Source organism: Podarcis filfolensis (assembly GCF_964270895.1).
Source record: "Podarcis filfolensis genome assembly, chromosome: 10".
Taxonomy (NCBI): domain Eukaryota; kingdom Metazoa; phylum Chordata; class Lepidosauria; order Squamata; family Lacertidae; genus Podarcis; species Podarcis filfolensis.
The window spans coordinates 67,320,205-67,344,355 of NC_139612.1; the positions used below are offsets into that span (position 1 = coordinate 67,320,205).

General features: G+C 46.1%; 1 protein-coding gene and 1 long non-coding RNA gene across 7 annotated transcripts in view; one reads left to right on the forward strand and one right to left on the reverse strand.

Moving 5' to 3' along the window:
• The window catches only part of PLXNA4 (plexin A4), a 580,684-nt gene that overhangs the window by 42,633 nt on the left and 513,900 nt on the right, over positions 1-24,151 (reverse strand). For all 5 annotated transcript variants that reach the window (XM_083572528.1, XM_083572529.1, XM_083572532.1 and 2 more), the window contains 6 exons: positions 23,801-23,944; positions 23,055-23,289; positions 19,781-19,923; positions 16,597-16,865; positions 14,123-14,189; positions 8,412-8,558 (listed from right to left, as the gene is read on the reverse strand). In XM_083572528.1, the coding sequence (XP_083428654.1) occupies positions 8,412-8,558; positions 14,123-14,189; positions 16,597-16,865; positions 19,781-19,923; positions 23,055-23,289; positions 23,801-23,944 (1,005 nt within the window). The remainder of the gene's footprint in view (positions 1-8,411; positions 8,559-14,122; positions 14,190-16,596; positions 16,866-19,780; positions 19,924-23,054; positions 23,290-23,800; positions 23,945-24,151) is intronic.
• Positions 167-10,995, forward strand: LOC310743157. Of its 2 annotated transcripts, none has more exons than XR_014538831.1 (3): positions 167-445; positions 2,270-2,343; positions 9,966-10,995. It is a non-coding gene; the product is annotated as an uncharacterized lncRNA (long non-coding RNA). The 2 variants fall into 2 exon arrangements; XR_014538832.1 differs by lacking the exon at positions 167-445 and adding an exon at positions 547-743 and having other exon boundaries at positions 2,150-2,343.

Below are 24,151 nucleotides of genomic sequence, written 5' to 3' on the forward strand. Positions count from 1 at the left end.
CCCTCATAATGTTTTACTTTGTTTTTATATATGTTGGGAGCCACCCAGAGTGGCTGGGGCAACCTAGTCAGATGGGTAGGATATTATTATTATTATTATTATTATTATTATTATTGACATCCCTATTTACATCGGAGAAAAGTTGGAGGGTACGCAACTAGGAGTAGCATCTTTTCCAAAGATTGTGGAAAGAAAAGGCTATAATGCTCACAAAGGGTCTGTTAACTTGAAGGCCTCCTCTGGTGGTGGTTGCTAAGCAACATGGAGTCTGAGGCATTCCAGCCCATTGTAGTAGCCGCTCTAGGCCACACACACACAAAGGCCTCATGCCACTGCCTGCCCCACAGAGATCAAGATGCTCCGTCCTTCTCTCGTGATCACCGCTAACTTATTCAGCCTTCAAGCTGTGCCAACTCAGCGCTAGAAAGGTTTCAGCCGTCTGTTTGTAAGTTAGGAAGTGGAGGGTTGAAATTGATATAGGAGATAAGGAACTCTCATCAGCTCTAACAGAGTTGCAATATTATTTTATCAGGTGTGTGTTTTTTATCCTGTTTGTCCTTCGGAGATGCTGAGAAACCACCAATGGGTGCTCAGGCAGCAGCCCAGCCTGATCCAGACCAAGATGAGACCCGCTCACCGTTGCTAGATTGGCAATCCGGAATCCTTATCCCAGAAACTCAACGTTTTAGGTTCTCAGGAGGGAAAGGAGAAGGGCTTTGAACATAGGTCCTTCATAGGTAAAGGTAAAGGGACCCTTGACCATTAGGTCCAGTCGTGACCAACTCTGGGGTTGCGGCGCTTATCTCGCTTTATTGGCTGAGGGAGCCGGCGTACAGCTTCCAGGTCATGTGGCCAGCAGGACTAAGCCACTTCTGGCGAACCAGAGCAGCGCATGGAAACACCGTTTACCTTCCCACAGCAGCAGTACCTATTTATCTACTTGCACTTTGATGTGCTTTCGAACTGCTAGGTTGGCAGGAGCAGGGACCGAGCAATGGGAGCTCACCCCGTCGCGGGGATTCGAACCGCTGACCTTCTGATCGGCAAGTCCTAGGCTCTGTGGTTTAACCCACAGCGCCACCCGCGTCCCTAAGGTCCTTCATAGGGATTGACAAATCTTTCGGTTTCTGTTTCTCTCCATTTCTCATTAACCTATCAAGTTGGGTTCTCCACATTTCTGAATCAGTTTGTGGATGTTGCCATTATTATTTTTTAAATGCGCACATAAAAACTTGCCAGCACTTTAGTGCAAATTTCTCTTAATGTACACATTTTTGTATCGAATGTTGCCTGATAGATGCATTTTCCCAGTAACATGTGCGTTTTAGGCACTTTGCTCTAATGTGCATGTTTCTGTACATTTTTGTCTCTTTCCTGAAGGACAGTATTTTTTTTTTAAATTGCCAAACCTGTTTCCAAGCCCCAGGGAGAGCTTCTAAATTTCTTCAGATTATGGAAGACCTTGATCCTGATGCTCTCACTCCCAACCTAATTTCTTAGCAGAACTTTCCAAAGCCACCTCTTTCTCCCAGACATCTGGCAGGTTACAGGTTTCCTTTACAAGGAAGGTCTCTGGCTTCACACCAAAACCTGCCCCCCACCCTAGACAAACCCACTTACACCCCCCCCCGTCAAAAGCTAAATGCAAAGCAGATGAGGGGATTCCTTGGAACCTCTTCCATGCACTGAGCAGAATGGAAAGTTGGCTGCTACTTCAGAGGCATTTATTAGAAACTTGGAGTTTCATTTTTCAAAAAAAGAAAAAAGAGAGAAAACGGATCTCAGAAGTGAAAAATGACTCTGAAAAATGAAATGCACACCCCTTTTCAATTTAACACGTTTCAGAAGTAGATGTGAAATGGAGGTCTAAACACCTTGTGGTTTCCCTCTCTCCCCCTTCCCTTCCCCTTCCTTTTAAGTGCAAATGTTTAGCAGTTAGCATTAAGTTTCAAATTAATAATAATTTGAGACTAAGCTCCCTTGGTGATATTGCCTTGGCACAAGTTCACATGTTGTATTAATCGCATGCTGGTGAAATGATTAAAAAAAATTAAAAATCACTCCCAAAGGATTTCCACCCTCCCTGTTTGGTAAGGCAAATGTTGGGCAAAATCAGTTATCACGGATAATTGATTCCTTATCACTTCAGGCAACTGCCCAACCACCAGGCAGTACCCAAGAAGATAAAGCTACCGTTGGATAAGAAGAGAAAAAAGAGACGGGATGTGGGAAACTTGACTCTTTATTTCCACTTTGTCTCCCTGCACAGTGGAGAAAGGCCACAGTTTAATGGCAGAAAAGTGACGGGTTCATCCTTGGCACCTCTAGTTAAAAGGATCTCAGGTAAGAGATCTCAGGGCTGTGAATTGCTGCTATTAATTAAATTATTAAATTTCTAGGCTTTCTTTCATTTGAGGATAACAGGTTTACAATATAAAAGCACAAATACAAAGCATAGTAAAAAACAAAAACAATACCCCCCCAACTTGACCCCCAAAGTCAGAAGGCACTGAGGTGCTTTGGTTGGGAGCCAATAGTGCTGGCTGACCCCCACCACTGAGCCAATCATTCAGAGCTTGCAAACTCCCTTCTCACCTGGGACCAGCATATTTGCTTCCAAAGGCCTTACACTGAACTGAATCAGTGTGCCAATGCCAGGACACCTGCCCACCATGAACCCGTGGGCAGATGACAGAATGCCAGGCCTCCCTTTCACAGCTCTACATGCCTCAGAAGCATAGCTGTCAACTTGCAGATTTGAAAATAAGGGACCAGCAGCCTCAAAAACAAGGGATCAGCAGCCAAAATAAAGGATTTTCCCAGCACAGGTATGTTCAACTTCTGAGCCCCTCCGAGCCAAAGGCAGAAAGCCCAGTCAGCAGCTAAACAAAGCCTCAAGCGGTGGTTCCCACAGTGCAGCAACCCGGCAAAGGGGATGCAGCAAGGGAAACCACCGTCACCTCTCCGCTGGGAAGCGCTGAGCAAAGGCGAGTCCCCAGGCAACGTGGCCGATTTGATCAGCACAAGGCATGCAAGCTCCACCCCTCAGTCGTTCTTAGACTCCTTATTGGGTGAGCAATGCAGCCAAGCAACACAGTTGGAGCCTCCCTTCTCCCTGGCCAGTAGGGAGGGAGGGAGAGGAGCTGCTTCCTTTGAAACCTGGGAAATTTAAGGGACATCATCAATAAGGGACAGCAACAGGACACGGCACTGGAATAAGGGAGTTTCCTGCCAAATAAGAGACAGTTGACAGCTATGCTCAGAAGGGGAAAGGAGCATCTTCACCCCCACCGTTGTGCCCAGACACTGAGGTCCAGCTCCAAGGGCCTTCTGGCGGTTCCCTCGCTACGAGAAGCCAACTTACAGGGAACCAGGCAGAGGGCCTTCTCGGTAGTGGCACCCGCCCTGTGGAACACCCTCTCACCAGATGTCAAAGGGAAAAACAACTACCAGACTTTTAGAAGACATCTGAAGGCAGCCCTGTTTAGGGAAGCTTTTAATGTTTAATAGACTATTGTATTTTAATATTCTGTTGGAAGCCGCCCAGAGTGGCTGGGGAAACCCAGCCAGATGGGCGGGGTATAAATAATAAATTATTATCATCATTATTATTACTGTGAGGTGGAGCTAGGCTCAGGGAGCATAAAGAGTTCCTGCAGGGGTAACTCATCGGCTCCCTGGGCTCTGTCCAGGGTCCTGAAAGACCTTTTACTGAATATTCATGTTTCCAGGGATCACACTGTTATGATAATGAAGCAATGCTGCTGCAAAGACAGAAAAAAAGCATGTAAATACATTTCTGTCTATCTCTTTCCCCTGCCTGGGGGGGCAGGAAAGAGGGGTGTGTTCTTCTCACGTTTGAGAAGAATCGCCGATCGAGACCTTGCCTGCGCTTGCTGGGGAATGCAGCCAGGGAGGTCAACAGGGAATCAAGCCGGGTGCCTGGGACTGCTGCCAGCTTCTCATGAGAAGGGCTTGAATTTCCCAACACACACTGCGTTTCCTGACTGTCCTCACCTTCCACCACAGACTGGCTGCCAGAATCACATCACTGCAGCTTGAAAGCACGCCAGTGCAAGTAGATAAATAGGTACCACTGCAGCAGGAAGGTAAACGGCATTTCCGTGTGCTCTGGCTTCTGTCACAGTGTCACGTTGCACCAGAAACGGTTTAACCATGCTGGCCACATGACCCAGAAAGCTGTTTGAGGACAAACATCGGCTCCCTTAGCCTAAAAGCGGAGATGAGGGCCATGCCCCATAGTTGCCAGTTTTATCAACCCTCCTGTGGATACCCTGGATACCCTTGATTTTCTGCACAATTGCTTTGCATGTGGGGTTCCTTTGTTCCCCCAGATGCCCAAACTGTGCAGGGAAGCAGAGAGATGATAATACATGCAGGGTTTCTGCATCCAGCTGCCAGTTTCTTTTTCCCAATGGAGAGGAAATTCCTACTTGCAAGTTTCCCAGTGGCTGGCCACTGTTAGAAGAGAATATGGGACTATCTGGGACTTTCATCTTCAGACCTTTTATTGGCATCACATACAAACATCCAAAACAAATCAATACAGAATTACCACTTCCCCAGTGGCACAAAACATTTGCTACAAGGAAGGAGACAGAGCAGTCTATCGTCACATCTCTAGGTCTCCAGGGAGTATATTTTGACGACAAAAAACCAAATAGAGATATTTAGCCACTAACTTGGTGAGCTCCTCATCATTCCCCAGTAATAGAAAATGTATGACCTCCAACTCTGGTCTCCATTTGGGGATACAGAGCTGAACTAGAAATTGCTGACAGAGATCAGCATATAGTTTACAATTAAGAACCATTTGTGTAAGGGTTTCCACCAGGTGGTCTTCACGTGGGCAAGTTCTTTCTCCTTCCACCCTGCCTGAGAACCTTCCCCAAAGGAGGTTTGATGGATTTGAATTAAACCTGGCCAGTGAAAATGCCCTTCTTTCTTGAGGGTTAAGCAGAAATTCAAGGCAATTGTGGTTATCTGGGTCTTTGGCTTGATCCTGCAGCCAGGTATTGCTATCTATCTATCTATCTATCTATCTATCTATCTATCTATCTATCTGAAGCAGGAAGTGGCTGAAGGTTTATGCTTTCCCCCTGCCTTCCCCTTTCAGAGGAGAGCAACAGCAGGCTGTCTGCATCTGTTCAGAAGCAGGAAGAAGTGCCTGGGCTCAGTTGAAATCAATCCCCGAAGAAAGGGCATATGGGACACCCCTTTTAAGCCTCATTAGTGACTCCGTTGCCAACATTAAAAACTCCCCACTGGGCTTTAACCAAAGAGATGCTCCGAGCGTTTTTCATCCAGGGGCAGCGAGGGAGCATGTTTGTAGATATGTGATGTCAACAGATATTAACGGATTCGACTGTAAGGATCAGAGATGCAGGGGTGTGCAGGGGACAGGAGGCGGGTGGGGGGCTGAAGGGGGCCACCCAGCATGTTCTGAGACGGTGACAAACTCGAGACACATCAGACAGCTTTTCCCCGTCCACTTCTGCCCCCGAAGGGCCTATTATAAAACGTTCGCCGTGACAGCTTCGAATCAGGTTTTGTGATCTTTGCTCTTTGTGCATTACTTGCCTCAACAAATGTGAAAACGAGATACGTGTGTGTGTGTGTAAGTAAAATAGAATTGTCTTCTACCCCCGGGGAGGAAGGGACTGCATCATGGCTGGAAGAACTACAAAGAGCATCGCCTGATTGACGCATGTAGCAGAAAGCCTTAAATGTACGCTGGGATCAGGGTACATTTAAAGCGACAACCTCCTTGATAGACCTGCCTCAGTTTTAAAGATCCTGTGACCCTGCTTGGTCCTGCTGCAGCCACCTATTCAGCTGGTGGGTGTCAGAATATTTCATTCTCCCATTGCTGGATGTGTGATTGTTACATCACATGTCTGTGTTGACATTCCATGCTTGGAATGTGTGAGAACGGAAGTCAGTTCTATCTCTTCTTCTGTATTGTACTTTTGTACAGTGGTTCCTCGGGTTAAGTACTCAATTCATTCTGGAGGTCTGTTCTTAACCTGAAACTGTTCTTAACCTGAAGCATCACTTTAGCTAATGAGGCCTTCCGCTGCTGCCATGCCGCCAGAGCACAGTTTCTGTTCTCATCCTGAAGCAAAGTTCTTAACCCTAGGTACTATTTCTGGGTTAGCGGAGTCTGTAACCTGAAGCGTCTGTAACCTGAAGCATCTGTAACCCGAGGTACCACTGTACTTTCTCTCTTTCTCTTGGAGAAGATGTGAGAGCACCCCATGATTGCTTTGTCCTGTATATATTGCTTAATAAATTACTACTACTACTAATGATAATTTATTATTTATACCCCGCCCATCTGGCTGGGTTTCGCCAGCCACTCTGGGCCGCTCCCAACTGAATATTAAAAACAATACAGTGTCAGACATTTAAAACTTCCCTAAACAGGGCTGCCTTCAGTTGTCTTTTAAAAGCAAAATAGTTGTTAATTGCCTTGACATCTGCTGGGAGGGCATTCCACAGGGCAGGTGCCACCACTGAGAAGGCCCTCTGCCTGGTTCCCTGTAACTTGGCTTCTCGCAGTGAGGGAACTACCAAAAGGCCCTTGGCACTGGACCTCAGTGTCTGGGTAGAATGATGGGGGTGGAGACGCTCCTTCAGGCATACAGGACCGAGGCCATTTAGGGCTTTAAAGGTCAGCACCAACACTTGGAATTGTGCTGGGAAACATACTGGGAGCCAATGTAGGTCTTTCAGGACTGGTGTTATACGGTCTTGGTGGCCACTCCCAGCCACCAGTCTAGCTGCCGCATTCTGGATTAGTTGTAGTTTCCGGGTCACCTTCAAAGGTAGCCCCATGTAGAGCACATTGCAGTAGTCCAAGCGGGAGATAACTAGAGCACGCACCACTCTGGTAAGACAGTCTGTGGGCAGGTAATGTCTCAGTCAGCGTACCAGACGGAGCTGGTAAACAGCTGCCCTGGACACAGAATTGAGCTGTGCCTCCATGGACAGCTTTGAGTCCAAAATGACTCCCTGGCTGTGCACCTGGTCCTTCAGGGGCACAGTCACCCCCTCAGGATCAGGGAGTCCTCCACACCAGCCTGCCCCCTGTCCTCCAAGAACAGTACTTCTGTCTTGTCAGGATTCAACCTCAATCCGTTAGCTGCCATCCATCCTCCAACCGCCTCCAGACACTCACACAGGACCTTCACCACCGTCGCTGGTTCTGATTTGAAAGAGAGGTAGTGCTGGGTGTCATCCGCATATTGATGAACACCCAGCCCAAACCCTCTGATGATCTCTCCCAGGGGCTGCATGTAGATGTTCTTAAGTTCTAAAGCAGGTAAGCTAATTCCTGCACACACACACCACCCTGTAGGTTTCACACTCCCAGGGAATAGATGCAAAAAGTGCCCCCCCCCTACTTTCACACCCACTCAAATTGCTGGAGAAGTAAGTGTTGGGTGAAAACTTCACCTCGGCGCTAGAAAAACATCATCAAGCAATGAAAAGTCCTTTTCTGTAACATATGTTCCTTATATCTTCTGGCAAACAATAAAAAACCCTCATATTATCGCTATTGTTGTTCAAAGATCAGAGACTGTAGAGTCATGGCTAGAGAAAGGGGCAGGAGGGAGACTGGAGGAGGGTGGCAGGGAGATAGAAGCCTGTCATTCACTTCCCTTCCCTTCTTTAATCTCCAGGGAGGAGTGGATCTCTGCAAATCTGCTAAGATTCCTATCAGGGTAGATTTGCCTGCCCTTGAGATATAAAAGGGAGAGCTGATTAGCATCAAAAAGCTGCAAGCAAGGACAGGACAGCTTTTGAGGAGGGAAGAATTCAATCATTGACCTGGAGCGCTGGCTCCTTTGTATTCACCAGCCTAGAAGGAGAAGAGCAGAGATTCCTTTGGGCAAAAGAGATTCCATAGGAAATCACATGGGGGCATCAACATGCCAGAGGAACCTTGATGTCTGAAGAAGTACAAAAATCCTTTTTGGGGGGCTGGGGAACTGTGTGTGATCATTGCCTGTTGTTTGCAAGCAGGGAATGAAATGGAGTAGACTGGGAAAGGGCAAGACTGGTCAACAGCACCCTGATCAGGAGTACTCTGTGCTGCAACATGTTGTTGCAAGTCCCTGTTGCCTCCTTAAACCCAGAGTAGTCAGCAGCCCTTGCTATTTTTTAGCATATAAGGAATTTCAACCTCTTTCTTCCTTGCCATTGGTTTGGTGCTGTTCTCCTCTGCTGTTGAGATTTGGACTAAACATCAGGAAGAACTTTCAGGTGGTAAAAGAGATCCCTTCCAATTCTGGGGGTCCCTTCCAGTTCCACAGTTCTGTGATTCTCCTCGTTCCAACCCACCCCCAATTTCCTCTTTCGGGTACATCAATGGCCCCATCTCTCACCAGAGTCTTGTAGTCGATCTGCTGCCGGATCAGCTTGTCCTCACTAAGGGAGTAGCGGGCTTCCCCAGTGATGGCATCAATTGGGCCCTTCTCCATCTGTTGCTTGATGGCACAGAACAGAGAGAAGAGAGGCTCGCCGGCACATTCCTGCAGTGAGGCGAAGGAAGAAAGGAAGGAAGGGACAATCAGTTGGGGCGATGAGGAGACTGCATCCTGCATCTGTGCTCTGTTCCCCCCACTTCATGGCTCTGAAGAGCTGAGAGCAAATCCCTGCAGGGAAGGAAAAGTTGGCAAAGAAATGGCGAGACAGAAGTCCTAGGAGATGGCTTCATTGCTGCCACCATCTTTTCAGAGCACGTTCCACCTGCACATACACTCCAACATTTCTCCAATGAAAATAGGAACATCCTATTCCATAACAACAACAATTTTACTATTTATCCATCTGACTGGGTTGTCCCAGCCACTCCAGGCAGCTTCCAACATATATAACAACATAATTAAACATGAAAAACCTTTCCGATACAGGGCTGCCTTCCGAAGACATCCAATACAGGGATGTCTTCTAAAGGTTGTATAGTTACTCATCTCCTTGGCTTGGGGGTCCATACCCTCGAACATTTCTCTGATGAAAATAGGGATGTCCTTAGGAAAAGTGGGACATTGCAGGATCAAATCAGAAACTGGGGCAGCTTCTGTAAATCTAGAACTGTCCCTGGAAAATAGGGACACCTGGAGGGTCTGCCTGTATGCTCCAGCCACTTCCTGGAAGTTGTCAAATCACAGCTCCAAGCCATGGATGTACAGGTGGGCTCTAGAACTGCCAACTCAAGATCTATTATGCAAAGATAAATGTGTATTGATTTGGCACGGTATCCCAACCGTGACATTAGCCATCTCAATGCACTTCTTGCTTCCTCGAATATTTCCCTGCCCAATATTTATTTGGACAGCACCATGCCCAGCAGTTCACAAAGCTCAAGTGAAGAAGGTCCCTGTCTCTAGGCGCTTACAATATTTAATTCAATGTGGGGCACAAATGAAGGAAGGGGTGGAGCAGGTGTAAACCCGGGGAAGAATTTGCTAGGAATTGGCTGGAGGAATCCTAAGCACATTGATTCATAAGTTGCTGAGAATTGCAGCCAACCAGTCCCTGCCCTGCCCCATAGTTCCACCTGCGTTCCTTCTAGCTCAGCTGCTCTTTTCCGCCTTCCCATGACTCTCCTCTGTGTTTTCTGCCTCTCCTCCCTGAGCAGCTCCTACGAAATCCATGAGAACGGTTTCAATTTTTGTCCTCTGCAAATCCCCAGAAGCCGTTCCCTCCTCTGTAGCCCAGAGTAGGGTCTTTCCTGTGCTCTAACACCTGCCTGCCACTTAATTAGCTTATCTCCCGGCAGCATATTGCTTCCGAGGCGGATGCCTATTGCCCTTATCTGCCCGCGTTTTTTCAGGCTAAAGGCAGGAAGACAAGGAGCCGAGTGGGGAAAATAAAATAGCCTATTATGAAAGCAAAGCTTTCAATGACTCACCTCCCTTTCTCTCCCCCACTTTCAGCTGGAAATGGGAATCTGATAGCCGGAGCCACCAAATCGACCTTCCAGGGCCCTTCAAAACTTTTCCCTGCTGTAAAAGGTGGCGGATCATAGGAGGCAGGAGGAACATCTACTTAAGTCTCCTTAAGCCATTCAGCTTCAGAGGCGACAGAAACGACTGGCGGTAATTGGTTGTGTAAAGGGGTGACTGTCGCTTTGGATTGGTGGCACGTTGCCACTTTTGGTCACGGAAGACAAGGAGCCACACAAAGCCATGTGTACAACTCTAGGGGACTGGCTGTCAACAACGCTGGAACTGAGAGGTCCAAGCGGCACTTCCTCAGGAGCAAAGCAGCACAGGGAAGTACTTGCCCCCAAGTAGAACATGCATTGGATCAGAGTCTCCAGATCTGCTAAGCTTAGTGCTGTTCCAAACCTTTGGCTCCTTGCTGAGAGGAGGGACATCTGCTTTGCATGACGGAGAAAATAATAATTTCATAAAACTGTCTCGTTTTGATGATTCCATTTCCTTTTCAGGCTATAGCTAAATTGGAAAGGCCTGTGACTGCCTACTTTTTTCAGTACCGGACTAGTTGCTTTTAGGCATTGTATTGTAGCAAATGTTCATTCCGGAACACTGAAAAGAATAAACTCTTAAAATCCATGGTGGTCGCTATATGCATCAAAAGAGAAAAGGCTAGGCATGGCAATTGCGATTTATCTTGAACTGTTTTGCAGACAGACGAAAGAGGATATTGGGAGACATTTAATGAATAGGAAAATTAGTCAAAGTCTAAAGAAAGACGCTGAAAAATGATTATATGTTAATATATCAATTCATATGCTAGCAAGGTTATGCTTAAAATTCTACAAGGCAGGCTCAAGCAGTATGTGGACCGAGAACTCCCAGAAGTGCAAGCTGGATTTCGAAGGGGCAGAGGAACCAGAGACCAAATTGCAAACATGCACTGGATTATGGAGAAAGCTAGAGAGTTCCAGAAAAACATCTACTTCTGCTTCATTGACTATGCAAAAGCATTTGACTGTTTTGACCACAGCCAACTATGGCAAATTCTTAAAGAAATGGGAGTGCCTGATCACCTCATCTGTCTCCTGAGAAATCTCTATGTGGGATAAGAAGCTACAGTTGGAACAACTGATTGGTTCAAAATTGGGAAAGGAGTATGACAAGGCTGCATATTGTCTCCCTGCTTATTTAACTTATATGCAGAATTCATCATGCAAAAGTCTGGACTGGATGAATCCCAAACTGGAATTAAGACTGCTGGAAGAAATATCAACAACCTCAGATATGCTGATGACAAAACCTTGATGGCAGAAAGTGAGGAGGAATTAAAGAACCTTTTTTATTATTATTAAGGATTTTCTTGTTTTACAGAAGTAAATGTAACGCCTCGTATTTTTTCCATGTAACATTTTTACAAATCCGTTAATGAAGGTGAAAGAGGAGAGCACAAAATATGGTCTGAAGCTCAACATCAAAAAAACGAAGATCATGGCCACTGGTCCCATCACCTCCTGGCAAATAGAAAGGGAGGAAATGAAGGAAATGAGAGATTTACTTTCTTGGGTTCTATGATCACTGCAGATGGTGACAGCAGTCACAAAATTAAAAGACACCTGCTTCTTGGGAGAAAAGCAATGAAAAACCTAGACAGCATCTTAAAAAGCAGAGACATCACCTTGCCAACAAACGTCCGTATAGTTAAAGCTCTGGTTTTCCCAGTAGTGATGGATGGAAGTGAGAGCTGGACCATAAAGAAGGCTGATCGCCAAAGAATTTATTCTTTTGAATTCTGGTGCTGGAGGAGACTCTTGAGAGTCCCATGGACTGCAAGAAGATCCAACCTCTCCATTCTGAAGGAAATCAGCCCTGAGTGCTCACTGGAAGGACAGATTCTGAAGCTGAGGCTCCAATACTTTGGCCACCTCCTGAGAAGAGAGGACTCCCTGGAAAAGACCCTGATGTTGGGAAAGATGGAGGGCACAAGGAGAAGGGGACGACAGAGGACAAGATGGCTGGACAGTGTTCTCGAAGATACCAGCATGAGTTTGACCAAGCTGCGGGAGGCAGTGGAAGACAGGAGTGCCTGGCGTGCTCTAGTCCATGGGGTCATGAAGAGTCGGACACGACTAAACAACAACAAAAGGGTTGTATTGCTACTGAGACTCTTAATCTGAGGATCATGGGTTTGAGCCTCAAATTGGGCAAAAGATTCCTTTGTTGTAGGGGGCTGGTCTAGATGACCCTCATGGTTATTTCCAACTCTACAATTATATAGTTCTATGATTTATGATCTCCTTGACTCTGGGGTCACATAACTCCATAACATTTCTCCGATGAAAATAGGGATGTCCTAAGGAAAAACAGGGCATTCCCGGATTAAATCAGAAACTGGGATGGCTTCTGTAAATCTGGGACTGTCCCTGAAAAATAGGGGCACTTGGATGGTCTCCCATAAGGAAAGAGACAAGCAATCGACTCCAAACTTCCACTGATTGTTTTTTGGGCATTGGAGTGTGCAATTGTAGTTGATGGGTCTGAATCCAGGGCACCCTGGTCTGTTTCGTGTGGCTACTTTTTTTTTTAATGTATTTTTATTAAAGGTTTTCTTGATTTACAAAGGTATGAGCAATATATCTCTCTCGTATTTTTTTCCCACGTAACACTTAAAAAAACCAAACAAATCGGTTTCATTTGTTGAGACATTAGGGAGAATAGGGGGAAAGAGGTGGAGGGGGAAAAAGATGAGTGGGGGTTGGGGTCGGGTGGTGATGTTTCTATTTTACTTAATATATGTGGAGTTTTGTGTCAGCGTTGCTTGTGTGGGTTCTCTGCTGTTCACCTGTGTTCCTTTGGTGGTGAGAGAGGTTGGGGTTGGCCTAGGGTGTGGCTGTTCATTTCTGGTTGGCTGTGGTGGACTTTGTTTTCATGTGTGAGTGGGGTGGGTGGGTGTTTTGAATCAGGTTAGCCATATTGATTTGTATGCTGTTGGTGGATTTTTGTCATTGTCTTGTTGGGCTGTGTATGTGATAAAGGAGAGCCATACCAGGGTGAAGGCGTCTTCTTCTTTTTGTCCCCATGTCAGTTTCAGTTTATTGGTTTCGTGTGGCTACTTTCATTCCGGTGTGTTACTGTAATGGGAAGCTGAAAGATGACAAAGATGGCCTCTCCTCATCTTCACCCAAAGCTTTCTGAATTAATATATAAATAAACTGTAGCCTAATACAGGGGCAAATCAAAGACCCAGCAAAGAATCTGCAGTGTTTAAATGGCAAGGGCATAATATTATGACTCATGAATATGTCAGCCTATTTATATTGTTGCACCTAATTATATGGAGAGAGAAAACAAGTGATAGGCATTATTAGTGTTTTAAATAGAGATGCGATGAGTATATTTTGATACGTTGCTCATAAATTGAATATAATAAAGAACGAACAGTATTTTAACTGTAAATTACCCCACACTTCAAAATCTCAAGGAGTCACCTTTGCTGAGGCTTTGATAGCATAAACATTTTCTTAAGTATAATTCATTAAGCCTTGATTTATTATAACCTAGTAATTTAATTTGTTAAGGATTGCTGTTAGGTTTCTTCGCTTTTGCTTTTACTGCAATTGTGAGGACAGCTGAGAGTGTCTGAACATGTGTAAAGAAGCTTGCAAATTGCGTCTGAGCTAGTGAGGTGGGGGGGGGGAACTGTGGAAGGACGTGTGAATCCAGAATTGGCCTCCACAGTCACTTATGGACTCTTCGTTAAAACTGTGTTTATGGAAGACAATCTTACTTGGCTACGAGTGATCGAAGAAGAAGAAGAAGGAGGAGGAGGAGGAGGAGGAGAAGCAGCAGCAGCAGCAGCAATGGGTTGGACTAGATGTCTCTCTTGGGTCCCTTCCAACTCTACAATTCTAAGATTCTATAAAATTACAATCTCAGCTTCCCATGGTATTTTTCTTTGGTCCCTTCTTGTCACACTGTTTCCCCCTGTTTTTCCAACCAGCTTGGGTAACTCACTGAAACCAATCAATGTTAGAAACAACAGCTGAAATCCACACTAAGCCCACTGATTAAAAATAACAACAACCAGGGTTTCCAAATAATGAAATAACAGTCCAGTTAAGCATGAAGTTGTCACCAAAACTGGTTCTTCTTACCTTGAGAAACTTATAGAGCAGGAACGTGAACCAGTTAGTGAGCATCTTCTCAGCAACAGATTCTGTCCTAGAAGGAATGCGGAGAAAAAAATAAACTATGCAGAGCCCCAGGAGAACATCTCCTTGCCTGTTTTGCCATGCCCTCCTATGCCATACATTCAGATTTTGAATTTACACGGAAACCACTGACAAAAAAAGAGAAAAAAAAATGGGTTTCATAATTGGAATTTGAGAGGGATAACATTCTCCCTGTCTGAATTTCTCTATGGGATTTGCCTTGAGTTTTATATCTGGTGAAATTTGGTAGCTGCTCATTAGCCATGACCAGACACCTTTTAATCTCAGACAAGGCCCACGAACGCTGGCAGCAGTGGGGATGCTCTCATGAGTGGGACGTCAGATCATCCCGTGAGATCTCACAAGAGCTGGTGTGCTAAGTGGGCCTTGTCCAAGAAGCAAAACCAAGAGCTTAAAAGCTCTTTCCGCACTGGGTAACCCCAAGCGGACCCAGCCTGGAAAGAGCTTTAAAGTTTGCAGATTTGCTTCTCAGGTGAGGCCTGCTCAGTGCCCCGACTCTGGGAGCATTAGAGAAGATCTCACAGGGCAATCTGATTTCCCACAAGATCTTGTGACAGCCTCCCCACCTTGCCCACATATATGACAGGAGCAGGCCGGCAGTAAATCACATGGAGTGGGTGAAGTTAACTGTTTATTAGAAAAACTGGAGCTGCCGATAGACCGAAAAATGTAAAAGAAATTTTTCTATATGCATCAGCCGCAGCCTGAATACTAATTGCAATGAACTGGAAAGGGGGCAAAGTTCCAACATTATCGGAATGGCAGAACAAATTACTAGGATACGCAGAAATGGAACAATTGACTAATAGACTAAAAGGTAATACAAAACAATCATTTATTCAAAAATGGGATATGTTTAAGAGATATTTACAAAATCATAATAGCAGTATCATTTCTATGGCAGCGTTGAACGACCCTTGTGTAAATTAACTATTAAGAAATAAGGAAAACTGGAACGAAATGTTGTAAGAAAGCATCAGAAAACGCAAAAAGATTAAGGTAATAATGATAAGTACATTCGACATCAGAAAGGTTAAATACACCAGGAAAGGATGGGAAGTCTATTTTAGTAAGAAGATAGGATGAAAGTGTATAAGTTTGAATCAGTTTATTTTTGTAAATTTATATAAGATTACTGATACAAGATTGTTTTCTTTATTTTTGTTTATTTAAAATTGTTTATGTTACCTACGAACTTCAATAAAGTATACAACAACAACAACAGGAGAAGAAGAAGGAGAAGAAGAAGAAGAAAGGAAGGAAGGAAGGAAGAAAGAAAGATTGGATTTGCACAGGAGTGCCAGCCCAAATGAGCTCAGCAACTCTTCTTCAGTAGGTCTTGCTCCTATGAGGTTGTTGCGAAAACTGAAGGTCCCTGCCTTCCCACAGCTGCCTAATTCTCCTCCTCTCCCAGGTCTTTCCCCAGCGATCTGAGACTGCACCGGCTTGCCTGCCTTTGCTCCTCCTTCTTCACACCTCTCCTGGTGGAGGGGGGCTTGTTGCAGCAGCAGGGAAAACCACTCTGGCTTCTTCGCCAGTCTGACTCATCTCTGCCTCTTGGCCTCCCTCCTCTCCAGCCTCCTCTTCCGCCTCTGGTTCTGGACTGCTCTCTGCCACAGCCTCTTCCTGCTCACTAAGCCCTGTTGCCTCTTCAGCTTCCGAAACCTTCTCATCCCAGTCTGCTCCCTCTTCTCCCTCTGACCACTCATTGTCATACCACCATCACTCCCCTGGATCTGAGCCTTCTTCCCTTGATGGTTCTCCAGCGGGTGCCTCCCACCACTCCTCTGCGTCCAACCAGTCCATGACAATAAAGTTGAAACTGCACAAGTTAAGCCCCAAAATGGAAACAACCGGAATTACCAACAATTGAAGAATGGCGGATGAAGATGATGGAATATGCACAACTAGCGAAGCTAACCAGGAAAATCCAAAACCAGCGTGATCAAGCTTTCCAAAAAGACCGGAGCAAATTCATACGATATTTGAAGGACAATTGCAAACAATTAACAACGCTAGCAGGGTTGACTTAAGAAGATTTGTGATGTTTATGATTTATACCTTTTTATATTTACTTAAAATGTAAAAATTGAAACGGATGAAATGTAAGGAGGAAGAGGTAGAAATGCGATGAAATAGATAGGAATTATGGTAACCACAAGGCAGGAGCAGGGGAAAGTTGACCAGCCCATGCAAGCAAAAATTTAATGTAATATGGATGTGTTTATATATTATGAAATGGAAACTTAATAAAATATTATAAAAAAGAAACTGCACAAGATAAATGTGTGCAAGTTGTGGGCATCCTGTGCTCGGTTTTAATTCTTGCAATTATCTTTCTGTCACTTTTGTGGAAAATTTAATTAGCAACAACAACCAACTGCTCCAGGGCTTACCTCCGAAGCAGCAGCTTGGGATGGTTTTTGCTCTCCAGGTTTTTGTCTATGAGATCGGCCAGGAGTTGTTTGAGGACATCCGTGGCATATTCCAGCTTGCTCTGCAGCACCGTCATGATGAGGGAGGCCACGTTGCCACGGTCTCGCATGGAGAAGCTGCGCTGGGACTCCAGGGTGCGGATGAAGGACAGGAGGAAGACCTTGTTGTTGATGAGTTGAGCAAAGAGCTTCAAGCCCTTCTCAACCCGCTCTTGCCGATACCCAGGGACCTGTCAAAAACAGAGAAAAAGAAGATAATCAATGGCTTGGTAGCCAGCTGTACCTCTAGGACAGTGTTTCTCAAAGTTGGGTCCACAGCTGTTTTGGGACTACAACTCCCATCATCCCTAGACAGCAAGAGGAGTGCTCAGGGATGATGGGAGTTGTAGTTCAGCAAGAGCTGGGGACACAAGTTTGAGAAACACTGTATCTAACATAAAGCTCCATATATGTCAGTCAGTGTAGCGCCAGGGATCAGCAAACTTTTTCAGCAAGGGGCCGGTCCACAGTCCCTCAGACCAATATTTTTTTGGGGGAAATGAACGAATTCCTATGCCCCACAAATAACCCGGAGGTGCATTTTAAATAAAAGCACACATTCTACTCATGTAAAAACACGCTGATTCCCGGACTGTCCGTGGGCCGGATTTAGAAGGTGATTGGGCCAGATCCGGGCCCCGGGCCTTAGTTTGCCTACCCATGGTGTAGACCAGGCTTTCTCAACCTGTGTGTCCCCAGATGTTGTTGAACTACAACTCCTATTACCCCTAGTCGTGACTGACTCTGGGGTTGCAGCGCTCATCTCGCTTTATTTGCTGAGGGAGCCAGCGTACAGCTTCCGGGTCATGTGGCCAGCATGACTAAGCCGCTTCTGGCGAACCAGAGCAGCGCACGGAAATACCGTTTACCTTCCTACTGGAGTGGTACCTATTTACCTACTTGCACTTCGTGCTTTCGAACTGCTAGGTTGGCAGGAGCTGAGACTGAACAATGGGAGCTCACCCCGTCGCGGGGATTTGAACCACCGACCTTCTGACCGGCAAGTCCTAGGCTCTGTGGTTTAACCCACAGCACCACCTGTGTCCCATACATATGTAAAATAAAGAACTGTAACTATCTCTCTGAGTGAGCAGAGGGTGCTTTTTGTAAAGAGCATACACAAACCATCACACCAGCCCTGCACCAAAGCCAAAGAGGGCAGGGCACATTCGTACACACAAAAAAGGCCGAACAAGGGCTGGCCAGAAGTGGTGCCAGCTTCTCTTTGAAGAATCAAGCAACCTGGCTTTGTCCTGATCTCCTCAATTCTCTCTGCAGGACCCCTGCCAGCATAGTACCTGCCAATATTTTTCAGGAGGGGCTGCCATCACCACCTCCTCTGCTTCTTCCCTCCCAGGCACGCAGTGTGCCTTTGCAGTCTGCTCCACTCCGGAGCAGAGGCGGCCGGCCACGCCAAACCGTTTTCACAACAAAAGAAGTTAAATTATAGAACTCGTTCCCAAAGGAGGCAGCGATGGCCACCAACCTAGATAGCTTGAAAAGAGGATTAGATGAATTCATGGAGGAAAGGTCTATCAGTGGCTATCAGCCATGATGGCTATGATCTGCCTCCACAGTTGAAGGCAGCAAAACTTCTGAATACCAGTTCCTGGAAACCACAGGAGGGGGAAAGTTGCTCTTGTGCCCGAATCCTGCTGGCGGGTTTTCCACAGGCATCTGGTTGGCCACTGTGAGAGCAGGATGCTGGGCTAGAGAGGCCATTGGTTTGATCCAGCAGATCAAATGGCCACTTGGGACTAGAATGAAGACCAACTGAGCTCCTGATTGCTTTGTGATGTAATACAGGGAGAAGCACATGCCACGAAGCCACAGAGGTATGGAGGAGGAAGAGCCGCTCTTGGCTTTCACAGAAAGGCCCCCTGTCCAAAAGGAGCCGCAGGACTCCTCAGCCACAAGGGTAGCTAATATTTTGTGGCCTGAAGATCCACTTTCTCAGCTCCCATCCCTTCACTGCCAATGAATGCTCTTCCATACACAACTACAACTCACCACACAAACAGTACAAACACTCGCTCGGCACACAGTCCACAACTCTCTCCTTCTGGGTCTCTCTCTCACACACAGTGAAACATTTATACACAGCATTCTCTCACACACGAACACACTGTGATGGCCTGGGACTCGGACTCGGAACCAGAGGAGACTCAGTCCGCACCGGACCCTTTGCCTCAGGCATCATCTGAACCAAGTCTGGGGCCTGATTCTGAAGAGCCCCAGTCTGCACAGGTTCCCCTGCCACAAGCACCAGCTGGGCCAAGTCAGGGGCCTGAGCCTGCCCCGGCTCCAGATGCGGGGATTACCTCCTTGCCTTCAGCTGGGCCATCACTTACAGCTGCTCCACTACCAGTTGGGTCAGGAGAGGCTGAGGCGGCCTCTGGGTCTAGTAACCCACCGACGTCTCCCGAGCTGCAGATACTAAGGTCTGAGAGAAGGAGAGACCTGAGTACTCGCAGGAGGAGTGCTCACCTTCAGGCAAAACAGGGAGGTGAGTCGCCGGGGGATCAGGACTGGCTGCTACCCTGACAAAGATAAAAGGCTGTCGGACCCCGCCCCAGGTTGCGAGAGCAACATTGCTGTATGCTAGATCCTGCCTGAGATCCTGTACCTGTCCTTGCCTGGTTTCCTGCCTGGTTTCCTGCCTTGGTCCTGTCGGACTGACTCCTAGTGGAACCTTCGGATTCTGGACCAGACCTGGACCGCATTTCACGGGTTACCCCCGGCCCCAGCACACTCACTCACACACACACACACACACACACAGAGAGAGAGAGAGAGAGAGAGAGAGAGAGAGAGAGAGCACATATCCAGTCCTCTCCAGGGATGGATGAGGCAGTGAGGAGGTTGGCACAGTGCAAACAAACTGTCAGAAGGCCCAGATGGGTTCTGCCAGGGCATTAGCACTGTGATGACCTTCTTGCTCTCTCTCCCCTCACCCTCCCTCTCTTTCTATCACCAACATCTCCAGATAGGCCTGGGAATGTCTCTTTTCTAGAACCCTGGAGAGCTAGATGGAGCTAGATGGACCAATGGGCTGTGTCAGCACAAGGCAGCTTCTGGCATTCTTGTGTTTAAAGAAGGTGCTTACCTCCAGATCCCTCAGCACAGGGTGATCTTCGATGCCAGGGAAAAGCACCCTCATGGTATAGGTCCGGTAATCCAGGAACGGGATGCCAGCTCCATCTAAATCGCTAGTCAGTTCGTGGATGTCAGTCTGCAGTTCTGCAAAAGCTGTGATTTAAGGTGGCAGGGGAGGAAGGAGACAAATAAAGCTGGACTATTAAAGGGAAATATGAATCCTAAGTGGAGAAGATCTGGAGCAGTGCAGTGGACTGAACATCAGGTTGTGATCAGAACGGCACAAGTTCAAATCCTCACCCTGTCATGAAACTCACAGAAATACCCAGGGCTCATCAGTATCTCCCAGCCTATCCTACCTCATAGAGGTCACGGAAGGATAAAGTAGGGGCACCCTCCTCTATGCTGCCCTGAGCTCTTTATGGAAGGATGGGATGCGAGGGTTCTATACCATAGAGAAATTCCCCCCCAAAAACAACTCCCCCAAAGCATGGCTTGGCTAAGGTACAGCTTTAGCTGGTGTTCACCAGCACTGAGGGGCAGAAGCCAGGAAGCCCAACAGTAGGTAGTGCCAGAGCCAATGGCACTAAGAGCCAACTCATTCTAGTTTTGCCCCCCCCCCCTTGCAGAGTTCTGTCGAGACAACACTGAGACCAAGGAGGAGGAAGCTAAGAGCAGGGGGTTGGACTAGATGACACTTGTGGTCCCTTCTAGCTCTACTATCCTATGGTTCTATGATTAGTTGCAAGGTCAGCCAAGCCAATTGCTATGGCAATGGCCCAGTGCCATCTAAGTGCGTAAGATGTGTTAGCTCATTAGTCATTGAGTCTGCTCATGGGTCAGAGTCTGTGTTACATCTTGAAGCTGCATCAACCTTATGTGTACCTTGTGCTTGTACATATCTGTAACTGTATCTCCAAAGCCTACGAGCTGTATGTCTATATCAACGTCTGGAACTGTATTAATGAAGCCTTGTCTTCTACAGCAGTAAACTATTTTGGACCTTAAGCTGCCTCTGTGTGGTGAATGGAAGTGGGAGCACCTTCTGCTCTGTGGGTATCTCACCTCAGATCCCAACAGGTGCCACTCCCTGGATTTTATGCCAATAAGAAGGGAGGCAGGTTGGAGCTGGGCGAGGGCAGACCAAGTTTGGTGGGGCCGTGTTGACTTCCCCTAATGGACCAGCTTTCACTGCTAAGCTACAGGACATTCTTCAGACACTGAAAGAACACAAACACCACAATGTGGTCCAAAGCTCAGTGAAGGATCACTTGTTTTGCCTATGTGAAATGCCAGATTCAAGGCTGGCCATCTCCTGTTAAGAGTCTTGGGTGGCAAGCTGGGAAAGGCTTCTGTCTCTGCTTGGAAAGCTGCTTTCAAATGAAGTAGAGGCCATTCCTGATGGTCTGATGCAATAGGTGGCTCTTTCATTATTCCTTGCTTATTGGCCATCAGGCCTCTTCCTCTCCCATTCCTTCTTCCCTGGTTCTAAACTGAGGATGGGGAACATCGGGTCCAGGGATGAATGTGGTCCTCCAATCCTGTTTATCTGGCCTTTGGGATCTGCCCCCCTCTGGACACTCCCCACATCCTCTACTAGCCCTGCTTTGCAGCCTCATTGGGTGGTTTTAAAAAAAAATTAGTGATAAAAACACAATAACAGAATCAACAAGATTAACAGCCGGCAAAACAAAGAAGAAAAAACAACAACAGAGATAATAAAACATGATTTAGATTAAACTGAACACTGAAAGCCTACTTTTATTTTTTTTTTAAAATATATATTTTATTGATTTGTTAACAAAAAAGTGCAAATGTAACAAAAAGAAAGAAGACAAAGAATTAAAAATTTAAACCATAAAACACCACAGCCTGGAAGGACAAAAGTACAAAGGGATAGTAAAATATTGACTCATACAAAGATTCTGTTTACAAATAATAAATCTTTTTTTAAAAAATAAAAGAATTTTCCACCTGTTTTCTACCATCATTATTGAGAATAAAGGTTCTATATAGTCTGACATGAGCCAGGAATTTGCATATACTGGTGACACTGAGAAACTAAATGCTTCAAAATTTGTATAAGAAATAAAATCATCCCATATAGCAAAGCAACTGTCATTCAAGTTCTGCCCTTCTTGAAAATATATCCCACAAAATAAAAAGTATAGTTTGTGGGATATATTTTCAAGAAGGGCAATTTGCCAAAATGTAGAATACAAGCAATCCAAATTACTAAGATTAAAGGTCTTCCAGAATTTGGCAATACAGCCCAGGCTGCTGATAGGAGATGACAAATAAGTTCTTTATTTTTCAAAGCCCATATACAGGTTCAAAAGCACCAGGTGAAAAGGTGGAGTAATAGTTTCTTTTGCTATCAAGAAACTAACTAAACTAACTCATAAAATACAACATTCCAAAATCTAGCCACCTTTGAGCAGTCCCACCATATGTGTTTATATGTACCAACTACATGGCAGCCTCTCCAACACAGTGAAGATGTACCAGGATGCACGGAGGAGAGCTGTCATGGAGTAAGGTAGCAGCTCTGTTCTAACTTTAGAAAGAGCTCTCAGGTTTGAGCTGGTGATGACCTGTATGGAGGCTTGGTCCATAGACCATTCCTCTGCTCACCTGTATGTCCCAATTAGATTCCGACCATGACTTTTGACTATGGGCCCCAACGGAGGCATTAATCAGAAATGTGTACAACATAGAGACCAGTCCCATTACAAAATGTCTTGTATCTTTGACCCATCATTCAAAAGGAGTTGATTGCCCAGTGCCATCTGTTTTCGTAGAGTGACAGATGAGAAGGAACTAAAGCTGACAGCCCGTTAGCCAGGGAGAAGGTTTATCCCCTCTACGTGTAGAAATCAGCCTATTGTACAAAGGTAAACATTGCATTTGTGCTGCAACTGCTTTTGTCTCTGGCTTTGTGTGGCCCCTGGAATGTTGTCTGGAAGGGGATGTGGCCCTTGAGCTCATGAAGGTCTGCCCCACTTCTGTTCTAAGCCATGTGCCACTTCCCCAAGCCAACTGAAACTTCAATCTCTCCTGTCCCCTTAACTCTCCTGTCCTTTCCACACAATTCCTTTGCTAGCAGTTTCATTCTTAGCTATAGCATGAGCCAACTGGTCCACACACCTATATAAATTCTCAGTTGCCCTGCATCTCAAAATGGGCTCTCCTGTTGCCAGATGCACACTTCTCTACTTTGCATATGACAGAAGGATCCTCCCATGGCTTTTAAAAATATTTTTGGTCCCTTCCGCTTTCCGTACCTTCCTTGCACTCCAAGGCGACCCGGGACTCCAAGTTGTCCATTTGCATCTGGAGCCGTTTGAGGGTGAGGTCACTCTCGCGGGACTTGCGCTTGTAGGCAATCAGCACAGCCACGATGAAGATGATGAGGAGCCCCCCTGCCACGGCAATGCTGACAATGGCGGGCAGGCTAAGGGGGCTGTCCGGGGAGATGTTCACCATCCCTGGGGAAAACTCCATCCCTCCAACGCGAGCCTGCAAGTTAGAGGAAGGAAGTGAGGAGACCAGATAAGTTCAAGGCACTCCAGAAAGACACTCTGCAAAGCCCCAAATGTGGCGCTGCCTGCAACACTCAGCTTCCTGAGTCTCTTGGCTTTCTTTACTTCTAAAGCCAAGTTTCTAGTCCATGTGGTTTCAAGGATATGCCTGAAAACGTATGTGCTGAAATCTGAGAAGCCAAAGATGAGCACAAGAAAGATCTGCAGGGCTTGAAGTGGTTTGAAGAACACCTTACCTTTCTCTATAACTAGCAAAAAAAGGGAACAAATCAGTAAAAGCTGAAGGATAATTACTTATTTTATTCAACAGGGTTTAGATACTGCTTAATCAACAAAAAACTCAAAGCAGTGAAAGAATACATTATGCAAAAGAAGATACATTATGCACATTTCTTAGACTTTGCATGATTTATGCAGGCTGCAGAAGCCAACCTTTCCTCCAGAAGAGAATTGCATTTGCTCTGCAGTATATTAGAGCTTTTGCTCACCGTCACTTTATGCCGTCCAGTGAGATTTGGGGACTCGCACAGCAGCTGCACTTCAGACACCGTGGGAACACAGGGCTTTTCACCAACAAAAACAGTGTAATTCAGCTTGGCGTTCCCTCCTGTCAATGGGATCAGGTTTTTACCCTGTGTTGAGAGAAACGAAACCCATCAATAGGTCAGCAGCATCAAGGAGCAGAGGCCCTTGCGGTGAGTGAAAGGCCCTGGGTCATCTTTGGCTTTGATCTCCAGCAAGATCCAACTGTACATTTCACTGCAGAAAGTGGGAAGCTTGTAGCAAAACGTTCTCTGGTTCAATGAACCCTCAAACCCAAGCCCAAGAACCACCCAGTG